General features: G+C 47.0%; 1 protein-coding gene across 4 annotated transcripts in view; it reads left to right on the forward strand.

Annotated features, from left to right (window-relative positions):
- aop (ETS variant transcription factor anterior open) overlaps positions 1-16864 on the forward strand; it is a 167257-nt gene that overhangs the window by 123800 nt on the left and 26593 nt on the right. For all 4 annotated transcript variants that reach the window (XM_050184985.3, XM_050184984.3, XM_055074512.2 and 1 more), the window contains exons 3-5: positions 8388-8495; positions 13453-13578; positions 15671-15771. In XM_050184985.3, the coding sequence (XP_050040942.1) occupies positions 8388-8495; positions 13453-13578; positions 15671-15771 (335 nt within the window). The remainder of the gene's footprint in view (positions 1-8387; positions 8496-13452; positions 13579-15670; positions 15772-16864) is intronic.

Consider the following 16864-nt stretch of genomic DNA (forward strand, 5'->3'; position numbering starts at 1 on the left):
ATAATAATAATAATAATAATTTCTGACCGCGGCTCTTCATAAAAAATAATCTTGGTGGAAAACTTTGAGAACATTTATTGCTAAGAAACACTGCCATTAAAGTTTGTTTTTCCGTATATTGCAGTGGGCGCGCTGCAATTGAAATGTGGCACGATATGAGGAACTTGGAGGGCGTTACTCTAGTCGCCGCGCTGTTCTCAGACTGTTGCAAGGTGGTTTGCAAGTCTTCGCATTTACTAAGCAGAACAGGCGAGTATAGCGAGATACCGCATATCGCTCGTTGACGAAGCTGGGATGTAAGAAAAAAAAAAGCTGTGGACACTGATGTCTGCGCTTAATCTGATGACAGTGCAACATCTGAAGGGCCGCCGGTCCTCGTGTCGAAAACCGCGTACGCGTCCGGGAGCATGTGTCACGTGACACGACACGGAGCGTTCGCGAGGCGCTTTCGTGCGTGGGTTCCTGCGGGCCCCGTGCGTTCCCTCCCCGTCCATCGACCCTCAGATGCGCTGGTAAAAAAAAAAAAAAGAAAAAAAGAAATTGGTTGCCCGCACAAATTGTCCGTAATTCGAGTCGTCTATATTAACGAGGCACGACTGTAATAAACCTTACTACCCTGGTAATGACATTTGTGAGGCTAGCTTTCCTGTGAGGCAGTTCGCCAAACTAAAGGCGCCATAGTCATCCTTGCGACCAGCACGTATACAGTGCTCAGCTATTGAAATGCGATACTCGGCGGGCGTGGCTGTCCGCACTTTTTTTTTTTTTTGACTTTTTGCCACCGGTGGGAACGTCGTGCTGATGCATTTTTGTACAACGAGAGCGACAGCCTTTGTGACGCATTATGGCTGCATTCTGCCCGATCACCCAGTGATCACCGGGAGCGCGAAAAGCGGCGGCCGCCATACGGTATACGAGTATCGCGTATGCATGGCTGAGCAGCGCGCAAGTACAGCTTGTTTGTACCCTTGTATACTGTGACATGGAAAATGTAGCTCTCATGGTGACCCCCCCCCCCCCTCGAGGATGTGCTGTTATAGCGCGCCTTTATTTTAACGATGTACCGCCATTAGTTGGGCGGAACCGGAGACTTCTGGAAATGTTCTTAGTCACCATACAGTTTGTACTGGAGCTGGAAACGTTTCTAACAATTGCGAACGCATTCTCACTTTGTTTAGCACACTCTATACGCGATTTCTATACCTATGACGCCCCCTTCGAGTTGCATGTACGATCGGAGACCTCCTTCACTCGTGCTCTCTGCGTAAGCGCTAAAGCGGATATTAAGTGGCGATTAAAACGGCGATATAAAGACTATAGAGAGGGCAAAAATTGTTGCTGTTGCATTTTGTTTATGTTGTCTTCGAGGTGGATGTGGGCGCCGCATTCCTAACCTTAGCCTTTCTAAATGCGTAAGCATTTGTATGCTTGCCCAACCACAAAAACGTCCGTACTTCTGTCCGTCCCGTAAGACGATCGCTTTCAAGATAGAGCCCGCAAGCGCCGCAGCACTGAGCCACTTTAGCTTCGTGCTTCCTGTAGCTTCAACGCGAACGGACACAACGCTCGCGAAGCCTCTCAGCACCCCTACCCCCCCCCCCCTCCTCTCGCAGGTCGCTTTCAAGATACGGGCCCGCGCGTATCTCTTCAACGCGACGCGGCGAAAACACAGCGTACGGCGCTATCAGTAGTCGGCACTCTCTGCCCGCATCGCAGATCGCTTTCAAGATACGGTCCGCGCGGCCGTGCCATATACGCAGCCGCAGCACGTTTGGTCACAGTTGATAACGGTTCGACGCGGAGATGGATAAGGCGCTAAAGAGCGATAACGGCTTATAAATATCGGAACGTCATCAGTGCATCTGGCGCCACCACCTGCAGTACTTCGCTCGCGTTATCAACGCACCTTGCGCCGCCGTCCGCACCAGTTCTTGTCGCCGCAGCGCTGTCGTTTGTACTGGCCGGATCGAGTTCCATAACGTTGATAATGACACCGGGCTGGGTGGAGATGACCAAGTGGCACAATGCTTACGCATACTTAGACAATCCCCAGAGGAGTTTCCGCGTGAATTTTCTTTATAGTGTTCCTCACTCGCCTGAGTTTACAGCAGGCGCCGGCAAAACAACGTTTGGCTCGCATTACACGTTCGCACTCACGAGCTTGAAACTCTGACGCTCGTAATACTTATCGCCGTGGCTGGTCTTCAATAAGAAACAGAAGAAGCAATGTAAAGCAAATATATAGGTGATAATGTCGCCTTCACAGAGTTCTATGAACGACGCGGTTATTTCTCCTATGGGCTTCGCCATCGATGCTCTGCTGCACACAGGCTGCGGTGCGCCTCAGACAAGCTTTTCCTCTTCTTTCATTTTTTTTTTCTCGTCCACCGCTGGTAGAGCAGGAAAGCACAGCACTATCGAGTTGGCTGATTTGCAGCACGTTTCTTGATTTCTTTTTGTCTGTCATCGCCAATAAGAAGAAGAAAGGGGTTAACCGAGGGGCCCGATGTCTGTTTGTTGGATCGCCAATAAGAGTCGCACGTAAAGTTCGCACGATGAGAGCAGCTAGGCGTTCGTTTCAGTGCAACTCGACTCACGTATGCCCATCTGTGCCCCTTCCTGCCTTGGTGCCTCTCACGAATTCCCCACTTTCGCGTAGTTGCAACAGCGGCAGCAGTTGCGTTTAGTTTACACTTTTTTCCGTCGAGCTTCCATTTGCATTCTGCCGCTGCCCAGCGCCGAAACTCGCGATAGTGGAGCTTGCGCGAATAAAATGACACTGACGCTTCTTTCGATTGGAGGAGCATTAAAGAAATAAAAGAGCGAGAAAGCAAACCAGAGCCGTGCGCGCGCATAGCGAATCGCGTCGCTGGCCTCAATTAGCATCGTGTTATTGCGCTGCCGTGCGCGCGCTCAAAGCCTCCTCTGACGTCACGGGGCAGGACGACCGAGTAGGGGGCGAGCAACGGAGAAAAAAAATAAATGTGGGGGAGGAGGCACAGTTCTCGTTCGTGGAACGGCGATCGACTCCCTTTTCGCGGGAATCGACACGTCCCACTCGTTAACTCTCTCTCTCCCTCCCCTTGCCTTCTTCTCGGCGTTCTCTCGCTTTGATTTCACCCCCTTTCCTTCGCCTCTATCTCGCTCCTGTTGTGTTTACTCATCAGGCTTTGCCCATGCATTACTACCTTTCTTATCTATCTCGTTTCGTTGTTTCTTCATTCTTCGCGTCGCCCGATCGCCGGGGGGTAATTTTCTTTCCGCTCGCCGCAAGCGCGCTGGTTGGAATATATCCTCGCGGACAAAATGACTACCGCCGAAGGAGCGCTTACAGCAATGAAAACTCCTAGTTGGTGGTGGTGGTGTTGGGGAGCTGGCCAACTCTTCCCGGCGCCGCCGCCGCCACCGTCGTTCGGACATTTACGTAGCTCGCTGCGAACAAAAACAACACGATCGGTGAGAAGCGAACAAACGAGTAAAATGGCGCGAGGGCCCCCTTGGACACTGCCCCGCAAACTTCTCCCAGCCTTTCCCTCTGTAGTTGTTTTATTCGACCTTTTTGGCATACATTCTTACACCACTACTCGGAGGCTGTAAATACCCGAACGCCCGTCGTATGTGTATGTGCGCGTTGGCCATCTTGATATCTGGCACTAAGTAAGAGGCTGGAGTTAGGGAGGGAGGGAAGGGGGACGGGGAGGGGACGAATCGGGGTTACATAGATTGGCATATCCCTCCCTATGAGGTATCGTGGGCACCCATGAGTCGTCGCACTGATATATATATATATATATATATATATATATATATATATATATGTGTGTGTGTGTGTGTGTGTGCGTGTGTGTGTGTAAAATTTCAATTCTACTTCATTCCTAAATATTTTTGGTAGGCGAGCGCTCAAAAAAGAAAAAGAACGGATCTATCCACTTCAGAATCTTCGAGCCCTCCCTCGTCTGCGTGGTAGACAGTGACAATGTGCAAATTTAGAGAAAAAAAAAAAATATTTTACGCACCGTCTACGATGCCGAACCGTGCATGCGTTCGTAACTCAAACAGACAATATTCATTTATACAGTCTTGGTATAGAAGTAAGATAAAAATACAGTAACAAGCTATAGGCACACTTTCTTGCGCACTTGGAAAGCATCATTATCTCGCCGCAAGCACGAAAAAAAAAAGAAAAAAACATCAATTTCAATCTCCAGTCGTTCTTAATTAAACGGCCGCAATCGCGGCTAACATTCTGCGCCTGATTCCGTTGCTAAATCAGGCGAAGGAAAATTACGTGGCGCGAGTGTTATTCTCACCCGTAGCATGTGCTCGACCTTCACCGTTACTCCACCTGAAGCTTCTTTTTTTTTCTTTTTCCTCGTTCTTCCAAATTAGTTCTTTTCGTTTTGTGGTCTGCCTGCACTTACTCGTTCAACGTTTTCGGTAATGACGCGTTACACTACTGCTTGTTAGTACTCCGCTGAAGTCCGGCCATAGAGCGATCCGACGATGCTCGCGGCTACTGACAGCGAAGCTGTCAGCCGCGATAATGTTCGCGTGTACGTCGTGATAAACGTCGTGATAGCCGTGATAATGTGCGCGAGTACTTCGGTGAAATGAGATGATACTAATTGGATTTTGGAGGGTTGTAAATCGTCAAGACCGCGACCTGTATGTATGTATGTATGTATGTATGTATGTATGTATGTATGCATGCATGTATGGGACTGCCCGTGGCGGTACTTTCAGCCAGTCGGCGTTACGTATGCAGCGTGTCGAACAGTCTACAACTGTTGGGGGCGAATAATCGATGATGCCTATAGTGTTGCCTGCTGTGGCCTTCGAAATCCATGCAGGCTCCGACTCCGAGTCTGCTTAGCGCGCAAAATCCCGCCCCAATTACCATGCACGAAGTTGTGCGGTAAGCTTATAGTGGTTGGCGTGTCCGGCTCCCACCTGCAGAGGTTTTTTTTTTTCTTTTTTTTGTTTGCTGTCACAGTTAAACAAACCTTAAGTTCTGAGTGCGATAGCCAGTTGTTATAACGAAACGTTTTAGCTTATTCACTCATGGGATACTAGCACTTGCTAGGAACGTAAACGACGGTTTGATTTGACACCATGAGCTAGCGTGTATTGGTGTATAAACATTGACGCAGTACCAAGGTTGTCACGCTTTCGTTCTCCAGATCTTGGACTAGAAGCAAGTGTCCTTGCGGTGTTCGCTATAGGTATCACGAGAGAAGTCCGTGGCACAACTCCCGCGCAAGAGAGCTTCGCGTCCCGTTTGCGACCGGTCTATCGATTTAAGCGAGACATCGTATCAAGCAGGAATTCCTTGTGACCTCGGCTACGGAGACAAAACCGCATTTGTAGATCTAAACATGTGCTGCGAGCGCGTCAGTCTCGTTCGTCAGAAGACAGGCGCTGTACGATGAAGCACGATCTCGAATTATCTTTTGTTTGTCTATTCTATTCCTTTTTTTTTTTTTTCATGAACAGTGCCTGGCGCGTTACGCTCTCTGTCGTGAAACAACGCGCACGGCGCGCGCCAAGCAGTGCACCGGAGAGGGGAGGGGGAGGGACATAAGACGGAGTAGGCGCTTGACGCGTCTACACTACAACCCTGTCCTTAGCGCTGTGCGGCGTTTCCTGTAGAGACAACGCAGCTTCACAAACCGGCCCACCGGTCGACCAATCTTCGGAACGGTGTGCCAGGCAGACGCATATCTCTCGTAACTGTTAGGCGCTCGCTCGCTCGTTCGTTCGCTCGTTCGTTCGCTTTGCGCGGCATCTCGGCTCTGGGCTTTCGCGCACAGAAAGAGCGAGGGAGCCGGTGCGGCGATGCGTAGCCATGCCTGCCATGTCCGGTGGTTGTTGGCTCTGCTGGCTTCCTTTTTGCATCCGCCCTTTCTTTTTATATAATTTTCTTTCGTATTCTAGAGTGAGAGCTCGCCAGAGCGCTTTTCTATTCATCTCTAATATTTCGCTCCTGCTTTCCTTTTCTCTCGCCCTCTCTCGTTATTTCTATCCATCTTTCTCATCAGACTCGCTATCCACTATACTACGTGCCTCTTTCCTATAACGCGCACCGCGGTGGCCTTGAGACTCGCCGGCGCCCAGTGGATATGGCCGGCCGAACGTGGCGGCCGTCCGAAGCGAAACAAGTCACCGAAATGAAAAGAAGCAAGAACGGGCCAGAGAATCTACTTTGCGGAACGACGACGGGGCAATGCGATGCTGCAAACGAAAGAAGAATGCGCGGAGAGGGAGCGTTGGAAAAGAAAGAAAGAAAAAGCCGGAGTCAAATGTATGGTCGCGTGTGTGTCGCTGGAAGCGCGCCACTTCCTCCTGCTTAGAGGAAGTGGACGCCCCTCACCTTCAATTCTCCTTCACGGCTCTGTTCTCTTGCTTTTGCTTTCTTTCATTCTTTTTCGATTGCCCATCTCCTTGCGTGCGTCCTCCCGCTCACTGGCGACCATGTTCCTCTTCTCTGGTTTCTCTTTTGTAACTCTGCGTCTGTGGTTTCGTTTTTTGCATCAACTCATGCCCTTTCCCCCACCTCATGTCTCTCTCTTACCCAACACTTTCTGTTTTCCATGTCCGCTCTAGTGATTCTTTTTCTCTCGCGTTTTGTTTTCCCTTTCTTTTATCCTACTCGGGCCCGAGCGTTATCATTACTCGCGCGCGCGCGAGCACCCCGCGGCTGCAGCCGCTAACTCTTTAGGGGGATGTTTTTCTTTCCTCGTGCGGTGGAAGGAACGAGTGGCTATAGAGAGAGCGCGAAAGGATAAAAAGAAGGAAAAAGAAATACAGCCAACGAAGGAAATTTGAGGAAAGAAACGAACGGCGAAGAAAGGTTGCCGGCGGTATTTCTTTCTTTTCGGTTTCTTCGTTTTTCCTTTCGCTCGCCTGCCTGCCTGCCTGGATGACCGTGGTCTTGGTCGCCGTCGCCGCCGTCGACGGACGTCGCGTTCCAAGGCGACCGCTTTCACCCTCGTTGCGTGTTGTGTGACCGGGCTAACACACATGCCTCCTCCCTCTTCCTCCATCTATAAGGTGGAGGAGGGAAGCGTGGCTTTTCTAGAGGAAAGAGTTGAAAGAAGGGGGGGGGGGGGATACCAAAGGGGCGAATGGCTAAAGAGAAAACAACGAACAAGCGGACGAGTAGTAGGGTGGGGGCAGGGGGGAAGGAAACGCCACTCGCCATCGTCGCCCTTTACCATCTACCGCTCGCGCCGAAGAGGACGTCTCCCCCTTCTCTGTGCTCTCTCTCCTCCGATGGCTGTAGTGCAGTTTAGCGCGCGGTAGTTTCCCCGAGGAAATAGCTGCCTCCGCTACCACGGTCGCGCCTTTTCTCTCTGGCGAGCTCTCACTCTCTAGACGCAGCAGCTGGTGGAAGTCGGGTTTCGCGAAGGCGTCGGCGCGGTTGTGCTTGTCGTCGGAGGTGCTGCTACGCCGTTGGTGTCGTCTAGTCGACCACCAACCGAGAAAGAGCACGCGAATCTTCGCCTCGTCTCGAAACCGTTCTGTGAGATACCGAGTTCCGACGCTGGGCGCGAGTCTGCGTCCGCACCAACTCGTCGCTTGGAAGACCTGCGAAGCGAGCCGAGTGTTGTATTTTGTTTGGCCGGCGATTCGTCGTCTCAGCGCCTCGTGATGACCGAAGACGTGTCCGTGGCGACGACGCTATGATCTACGTTCGGCGCTGTCCGTTTTGCGTACCGGGACCCGGTGCTCTTCCTCTGGATAATTTTCCCACGACAAGCTGACTCAACCCGTTGCGCATTCTTACTCTGCTACAAACATCGCTGTTCGGTGCCGGCCACTCGGATGTCGAGGATAATTCGTGATCCTAACACATTGAGGACAGGCCGTGCCCTTGCTTGTCCGGAGTCCCGCTGTTTCTCCGCTCACTCCCGATCATGTGCGCCGTTCTGATGCATAGGAATTCAACGTGCCCATCCTCTAGTCAGTTCTACTAACGACGTATCCATTTACCGTGCCTTACACACCGGAGACAGAAAAACAACAACAAAACGGTGAACTACCTCTGTGCTCAATTGATACCCGCCACATCTTGATACCCGTCACATCGTGTCCGTCGCGCGCGCGCCTTCTGCTTTCGCATACCCAGCGCGCTGCGTCTGCCTGTGCCGACGGGTACAGCTGCCCACCGGCACACGACACCCCGCGGTGGTCGCGCTCTTGACCGCGTTGAATGTGCCCCGCACACTCCGCGGTGTTCGGCGGTGGCCTCGGCCTGCGCTACTGTTATTACGGCTCGCTCGCCGAGCCCGTGGCGGCGATGAGGAGCGCGGAGGCGGCGGCGGCGGCAGCGGCGTCGGCGGCCGCCCACTTTGCCATGAACTCTCTCCTGTGCGACTCCGTTCCAGGCAACGACCCGCGCCAGTGGAGCAAGCACAACGTGTCCATGTGGCTCGAGTGGTGCACCGAACAGTTCTCCCTGGTGCCCACGGATTCGGAGAACTTCCACATGAACGGTGAGTGAAAAGTGCGCGTCGTGCCATCGGCAGGGGGCAACCGCAAGGAACGCGAATTTTCGTGGCCTCCGAAATCGGATGGAGCGCGCTGTCGCTGCGCGTCAGCGGATCTCGGAGGCCGCGACATTTCAGACGTATTTTCGGCGCCGCGTCGCCACGCAGCTGAGGGAATAAGAGAGATACTAAGCTGCGTTGTTTATAATGGTCGAGATAGATGCCATGCGACTTTGAATTACATTTGTTAATCTCACGGTGTACATTTCGACCAGCATTGCGGTGCTACGCCGAAAAATACATCCGAAATGCATCACTCGGTCACACCTTCACAGCATGACTAGAGTGGGCTCGATGCGAAGGGAAATATGGCTGCGAGAGGAGATCCAGTGTCCTGGGAATAATGTTGCAGTAACCTTGGTAATCAGCTAACAGCTTGTACTTGCTTATGAAACATAGCTGTGACCTGTGTTCACAGAGCGTTTCGTAAGCAGTAGTTACTTGTATGAACTGGTGTCAGCCTTTCGTTGCAGATGACATAATAGTGAAAGCGAAGGGCCGATGACAACTATTCATTACGGGAAGAAAAAAAAAAAAAAACACAGGAAAGAAAGAGCTTGTGAGTTTGGTCTGTGTTGTCACAAACTGCTCGGCTTCACTGTACGGCTAACGCCATGACAATGCAGGGATTGTGCCACGAGCTCAGGACGTTGTATTTGGATGTTCCTTGCCGCTAGTAAATTGCAGAAGGGGACAGCCGCATACAAGGCGCACTTTCAAGCGCGATGAAAAGGCATGCGCGGCCCGGGTTATGCGGTGAAGCTAGCTTGCCGGTTCTGTCTGCTTCGAGCGTTTCCCGAAGTGCAGGCGCGCGCCATTTACATCCGCGGTTAAACAACATCGATTCAGTCTCATATAATGAATGTCCTTATGCTTACAAGAAACATTACTAATTAGATTAACTTCAACAAATTTAAAGTGTCGCTGAAGACGACAGTTCACGTGTGTTAGTTACCTTTCTACAATGGCAAAAGACGCCACTCCACCTCCACGAAGAGGCTTGGTAGGCCATAAAAATGCAAAAAGGAAACGCCGGTGGCGACGCTGCCTTCAGGTTCCCGCACTACTTCGCTGTGACGTCGTGGATCTTTACTGCGTCAGCTAGAGCCTGGTTAATTGTTTATCGGTAAAAAATTGACTACATTGTGTATTTTCGGAGCCAAAGATTGAACATAGCACGTTTCGAGAACTGTTACTGACTCAACGTGGTCCTAATACGAGAACACAATCCGTGACGTCGCACAAACTAGCCGTTGCTGAGGTTCTGGCGAGAAATTAAAAAAAAAAAAATCTTTGCCCACTCGTTTGTCTAATAGTCAGCTTATAGCACGAGATTAACAAATAGTTTTCGAAAACACTTTATTGGTCTTAAGTAGAATACGAATTGAGTATGAATAGCAAGCATCGAATATCGAATTGAGTAGTCGCACAGATGCATACATTCGCAGGAAAAATATTTTTTTCAGATCACTTAGCTACCATGCTTGTATTACCTAGTGGAAAAGACGGCAAAACCGCAAGGACGAGGGTCAGTTTTAAACACGAGGTCACTAATTGTTATTTAGAAAAAAAACTGCCTACATAGGCTTTCAGCCTGAAGTCAAGTGTTTGACAAGAACTTTTCTCGTCAAGATTAATCAGAGGTAAAATGCGCGCCGACCATAAACGTAAATAGCAAGATATTTCGGCACCCATACACGAGCCATGTTCAACAAATAAAGAAAAAGAACATCGAAGGATGAATATTTTCCAATTTTCATTTTTTTCCTGAAGACAAATGGCTGCCAAAAAGAATCGCAAGTGGTAAAGCAATAAAAAAAAAGCCGCTTAATTTAAAGACTTGTGTGCCGTAAATATGTAATATGACCCATTGCACAGAAATGACCTGCTTGTAGCCTAAAATATAAAACTGCTGCACTAGACTGCGGCCACTATGACAGACTACAAGCAATAATCACAAGTTGTCATGTAGGCAACAGCCACTGCACCAAAAACCAAATTAGCATGATCCATTTCTTTTTTCTACATTGCCTTGAAAATTTTTGTAGTTGTGTCACTTCTGATAATTTGCAATATGTTGTTTATAGCAGACGCATAACACCACTAGGGTAGCAGTAGGTTTTTGTGAAATATTTCGTTAGTTTCAGATATTCGAAAATACCAAATGTTTCTTTTTTTTTTTCAAATATGAATAGTTGGTGTGCATTATTCTATTCGTATTCGAAACTTTGAAAACTGATCTTGTGTTTCTCTCGAATGTCCCCTTAGTTCACCTGAAAGATTTGTGCCAACAAAATTGAGTTGCCTAACATCCCCCAGGGGCATTACAATGAATCCCATACAGAAGAAAACGCAAAATAAAGAAATGTTGAGCGAACTCGGCGTGAGGCAAGTTCCAGTTTTATGAAATTTTTCTACACTGAGGATTGTGTGCTTGGTCACGCAGCGCAATTTAAGAAGCTGCGTGGTGGTAATACCGCCTACTGCTGCTACTGTCTCTTACAGTAGCTGTTATACCTTCCTCGAAATGGTCAGTTACATGACATACGCACAAACACGCATGGAAAATGTCTGCTGTGAACTTTGCTGCCAAAGTGAAAATGTTCAACTGGACTATCTGTAATTCTGAATTATTCTGCAATTTCCACCTGTAACCACTTTATTTATTAGAGAGTTTTAGAATAGGAGCCCCAATAGTTTGGGGCCCCAAAGAGCTTTGCAGGTGCTAGCATTGGGGCACGCAGGAGTGAAGAGCTTTAGAATAGGGCTTTGCATTTGTGGATAGCGTCTTGCACTGACAGTGCCACTACGACGTCAAAGAAAAGCCATTAGAAATGATTAAATAAAATATACCATTTTATGATAAGAATAGTAATTTTGACTTTCGTGTATTCACGTTTGATTACAATTTAGATGTTATTTGTAAGCAGCAAACAATTAGTTGCGCTTAGTTTTGAGGGACCAACTTTACGTGCCTTCACCAGCCAAGCTAAACCGTGTTAGGCCTATGAGCCATAATATCCACAATCCAATTCGGAATCAGTGGCATCTAATGAATCAATCTTTATAGCACACGCTAGCTGAGAGAAAGCGATAACCGCAGTCACTTCTCCTAGCTTGTGAACTTCACGCGTTGCCACGAATCGAACCCAGTTTGGTGCTAGGTTAGAGCTATTGCTTCGGTGGGTGCCGCCATGTTTGTTTACGCAAATCTTTTGGGGCAACTTTTGGCGCTCCTGTTAAATCAGCGAAATAGCGTGCCCAACGCAAAACCCAAACGCAGTTTGCATCTTGCACATGCGCAGTGGCTTCGATGCTATTTCTTTGGGGCCCCAAAACGTGTGGGGCCCCTTTTTTAAAACTCTCTAGTCCTGGTGTGCTCACTGGCTAATGACATTTAACTCGTCTAAACTTAAAACTATTTCCATCACTCGTAAATAGTTATTTCCTAATTTTACATATTCTATAAACCACGTTTCAGTGCCTCGCGCAATGTCATATAGATATTTAAGCTTGCATCCGAGATTTCGCCGGAATTACATATTACTATATGCCGTTAAAGAAAAAAAAATCAGCCTTTTATATGTGAGGCGGTAATTTTGCATTTTGGCCTAGAGTTAATTTTAACATTACTGTTGCTGCACAAATGGTGCACATGGGAATAAGATACGCAACTAGCTTCCATGTGTACATCGCCCATGACATCGCCGCTAACACCGATCGCAGCTCAGAGAATGACGCCTCGGTTAATAAAGCTAGTGCCAGTGTCACATGGCAACCTCTGATCGCGATCGAGCCCGATCCAGAACATAATTTTCGCGATTTGCTCCATTTAGTAGCTCGTGGAAAGGAACCAATTTCGATCGCGATCGAACGCATGTAGTGTGACACCCATATAATAACGATGATAATAATAGTGGATTCTTTGGTTATTATGCGGTGCTTTAAGTCTTTGTTTCAGTTTATTCTCCATTCAATAATGGTGAATATGTAACAGATAGTATGCAGACGAGTCCCAAAGTCATTGACTGCAGTGGGACCCTCGGTTCCATTGCAGTTCCCCTGAACAAAACCCAGCACCCTCAACTGGAACCTGGACCCAGAGCAATCTTGGAGACAGTATTCTCAGGCTGTCACTTTCGGTGGTAGTTCTGCCAGATGTCGCAACACATGAAACACAGGAGGGTTAAAGAATGTCTAAAATACTTCTTAATGGATAAGGGAAACGTCTAAAGAAAGTCTTAGTTTAAACCTTATTTGGATGCACACTTCAATAAAACCTCCTGTAGCTGTGTTACAGCTAAGTGATTATATGCCCAGAATACTTCTTGAAGGAATTTCTTGGGAATTCCTGGGCCTTTATTTGCATTTGCGAAATTCGACTTCAGCAATCGCAATTAATTTATGTCAGAACTAAGAATAATCGTTTATGCAGTCTTAAAAATCTTTTTTAAAAGCTCGGCTGAGAAAAAGCCCACAAGACCCAGCACTGGTGGCGTCCGCCTATACGGCTAACAGCGTTTCGGGCACGGTGCCAAACTCGCTGTATTTGCACTGCTAAGAGTTCTGTTGGCCGCATACTTTTACATGTCCAGTGCAGAGTCTCACGAAAGTGAAAACAACCCCAAAAGTGATAGCCTGAGAACACCACCTCCCTTCAACACCAGTGTCCTTATACTGGCCTAGAACCATTATACTTGAACCATTATACTGGATTATACTGGAACTTGAACCAGTTCAAGACCAGTAGCTTTCTGCTGAGATCGCTTGAAACGAGTAGCAGAGCAGTTGGTTTCCAACTGGTACCACTTCGAATCATTTCATTCCAGTTGGAATCAAAGGAAACCAGTTGTGAAATTTTTGCCTGGGTGCTCAAGTTCCGCTCTATACCTATCAAATGCAGGAAAGGCGTTGTGCCTGCTGTCCAAGGCAGACTTTCTGGAGCGAGCCCCTAAGGCAGGAGATGTCCTCTTCAATGCCCTCCAGCTTCTTTTGCACAGGGCTCTGCACACAGCACGGCTCACTAATGGTGAGTTTGGGCTTCTGAGCTCGTCTTCTGCTTGTCTTTGCTTGAATATCAGTTCGTTCGCTTTTCTTGTTTGGCATGTGGCATTTGTGAGTGCTGCTGTTGTCATATTTAATACTTACAGAAGTGTAACTGCCCAAGTATAAGTACAGATATTGCTGGCACATCATTCTGAGTTATGAATGTTGCATGACAAAGATATCCATGTGTTTGTACTTGTTAGCGTATAAGCTTGAGTGACTGCACTTCACTGAGTACTGCATTTATTGAGAACTGTGTTTTAGTGGTTGCTTGCACGTGCATGATTGAATACAAGTATCGAGCTTTAGTGTAAAATGTGGGAAGTGTTTATTTTGTTGCAGATTATTCAAAAGTATGAGACTTAAGAATTTCTAGTTCGGTTTTTTCCTAAAGTTACACGCACTCTTCTGACCTGCTGTTCGACCTCCAAATGAAGTTTGTCAGGCATAACAGCAGAATCAGACACACCGCGTTGATATGTTGATATTGTCATACTATGTGACATCTTGAATAGCATTAGTGGATGACCACTGGATGCCCCATTAATTGGATGTTTAACCTTTCTGTTGCTCAACGTGTTGTCTCAAACATATCCCATGCTGAATGGCTTGCGTCACTTCATGTTCTCACCTTTTAGATAAGCACACACACTCTTGTGCCAATCAGTGCCCCAGTTTCATGGTTTTAATCACATGCATTCAGTTGTTTTTTCTGATAGCTATTGCTGCTCAATTACATCTCTATGCTTTCATGTGCCAGTAACTTATCTTCTGATTTCCACTACTGTGGCTTTGAGTGCCATTTTAAAAAATGCTATAACATATTCATCTGAACTAACTTGTGCAATATCTGGGTGGATAACTATTGCAGGCTGTTAGCCTGCAGCACACACTCTCATAGCACAGTTGTTGAAAGGCATAAGTGCTATCCAAGTAAATTTGCATCCAACAGATCAGTATGATGCACTGTCAGCCATAAAGTTTAAAGGGCACCACTTCCATGCCAAATGTGAACTTCCGCTCTTTTAAGGTGTGGCGTTTCTATTTAGTGGATCATTGTGTAGGTTGCAAAAACTACTACATATTGCAAGTTTGAATTAAAGGCTGTATAACCAGGCATCGCAGGAAGACAGTTTTTTTGCAAATCCCACATCCGATGAACTTTTGTGGCTGACTGTACAAAGTACAGGTGCTTGTACATGGTATAAAGTTTGTTTTTGTCTTGCTTACTCATAATCATGAAGAAGCAGCAGCGAGTGGTAATGTGAAATGTAGTTGAATGACCCAGTTTTTGCTGAAGGCACTTGATATTTTTGTTTAAAAAATGCGCTTTGTTGCTGATTATGTATGCACATATTACAAAATAAGACTGTATAATGGTGCCCTTTCTTAAATATTATTTTTTACTGCTTACTGTTACTTTTTCTTGTTCTTGGTCATGCTCATCACATATTTTGTTGTATAATCCCACGTTACTGAATGCTCTAAACGGAGCCTGTAATGTACCTAACAAACACACATGAGCACAGACAAACACACACACACACACACACACACACACACACACACACACACACACACACACACACACACACACACACACACACACAAATAAATAAATAAATAAATATACACAAATACATACATCAAGCCTTTCTCAGTAATTTGCATTGGAGTCCATATCTTTAATCAGGGTTGTGGACGTTTCGCTACAATATCTTCTTCATTAGATGCTTTGTTGCAGTGCGTCTTATAAAAGAATTGGACTTTGAGGCTCTCATGTAAATTGCCATGTAATTAATCTGCTAAATTGTCCACTTCACCATATTGAAGTACCACCAGTCATGGCAGCAGTCATTTCATTGCTCTACTTCGGCAGGGACATAGTGGCTGAAGTTCCAGAGGGATGAAGTCATAGTAGGCTTGAGGCTTATAGGGTTGTTGGGACCTGCTGTAAGTCTGTGGGTCATTTGAAACACAACTGCGCATGTCACATGCAGGCATCTTATCCGAACTGTGTGCTTGCAATAAAAAGGCGTTAACTTATGGTTCGCCTGCATTCGCTTCTCTTCCAGGTACACATGGTAACGGATCTGTGCCCAGAAACACAGTCATCACGAGAGACATCCAGGGGTTTGGCCAGGTTTTGCTACAAGACCCAACATCTTACAATCAGGTGAGTAATCATTCATTGGCGTCTTACTGTCAAGCACACCTGTGACAATTGTTCAGAGGCCGCATGACTGATTGATTCGTAGTGTTTTAACGTCTCCAAGCAACATTGAGACTATGAGAAACACTGATATGGAGAGGCTCCATAATAACTTTTACCACCTGGGGATCTTTCACGTGCACCTAAATCTAAGTACACAAGCATTTCTTTTTATTTTGTCCCCTTTGAAGTGTGGCCACCATGGCCGGGAATCGAAACTGCGACCTCCTCCTGTTCAGCAGCAGAATGCCATAGCCAGTGAGCAATGGAAGTGGGTCGAGACCCATTGGGGAAGGAGCATGTACCGACAGGTAAACGTAATGCAAACACCTTTTATTTTTAATTGCTGTGAAGCCTTCCTTTTTCTGTTTTTATGATGCTCTCATCTTCCACCTTCCATATTGGGAACAGTTTGATGAAGGTTGGGAAATATTGGCTTTTATCTAGGCAGTCGCTGCAGTTCACCGTTACGAATAGTAAGTCACCTTGTAAATATATGGTTTACTTTTTCTTTTTTTTACTTAAATGGCCTCTCACCAGGCCCCGTTGTAAATTTTAGTTATACACTGGAAGTTGGCAGCTGGGGAGGATCAGGTAACAGCAGATTTGTTGAAGGATGGTGGGCAGATTGTTCTAGAAAAACTGGCCACCCTCTATACGCAATGCCTCATGACTTCCAGCGTACTGGAATCTGGGAAGAGCGCTAAGGTAATCCTAATCCATAAAGAAGGGGACGCCAAACACTTGAAAAATTATAGACCAATCAGCTTACTGTCCGTTGCCTACAAAGTATTTACTAAGGTAATTGCAAATAGAATCAGGAACACCTTAGACTACTGTCAACCAAAGGACCATGCAGGATTCCGTAAAGGCTACTCAACAATAGACCATATTCACGCTATCAATCAGGTGATAGAGAAATGTGCGAAATATAACCAACCCTTATATATAGCTTTCATTGATTACGAGAAAGCGTTTGTTCAGTCGAAACCTCAGCAGTCATGGATGCATTACGGAATCAGGATGTAGATGAACCATATTTAAAAATACTGAAAGA

Source organism: Dermacentor andersoni, chromosome 4 (genome assembly GCF_023375885.2).
Source record: "Dermacentor andersoni chromosome 4, qqDerAnde1_hic_scaffold, whole genome shotgun sequence".
In the NCBI taxonomy this organism is placed as follows: domain Eukaryota; kingdom Metazoa; phylum Arthropoda; class Arachnida; order Ixodida; family Ixodidae; genus Dermacentor; species Dermacentor andersoni.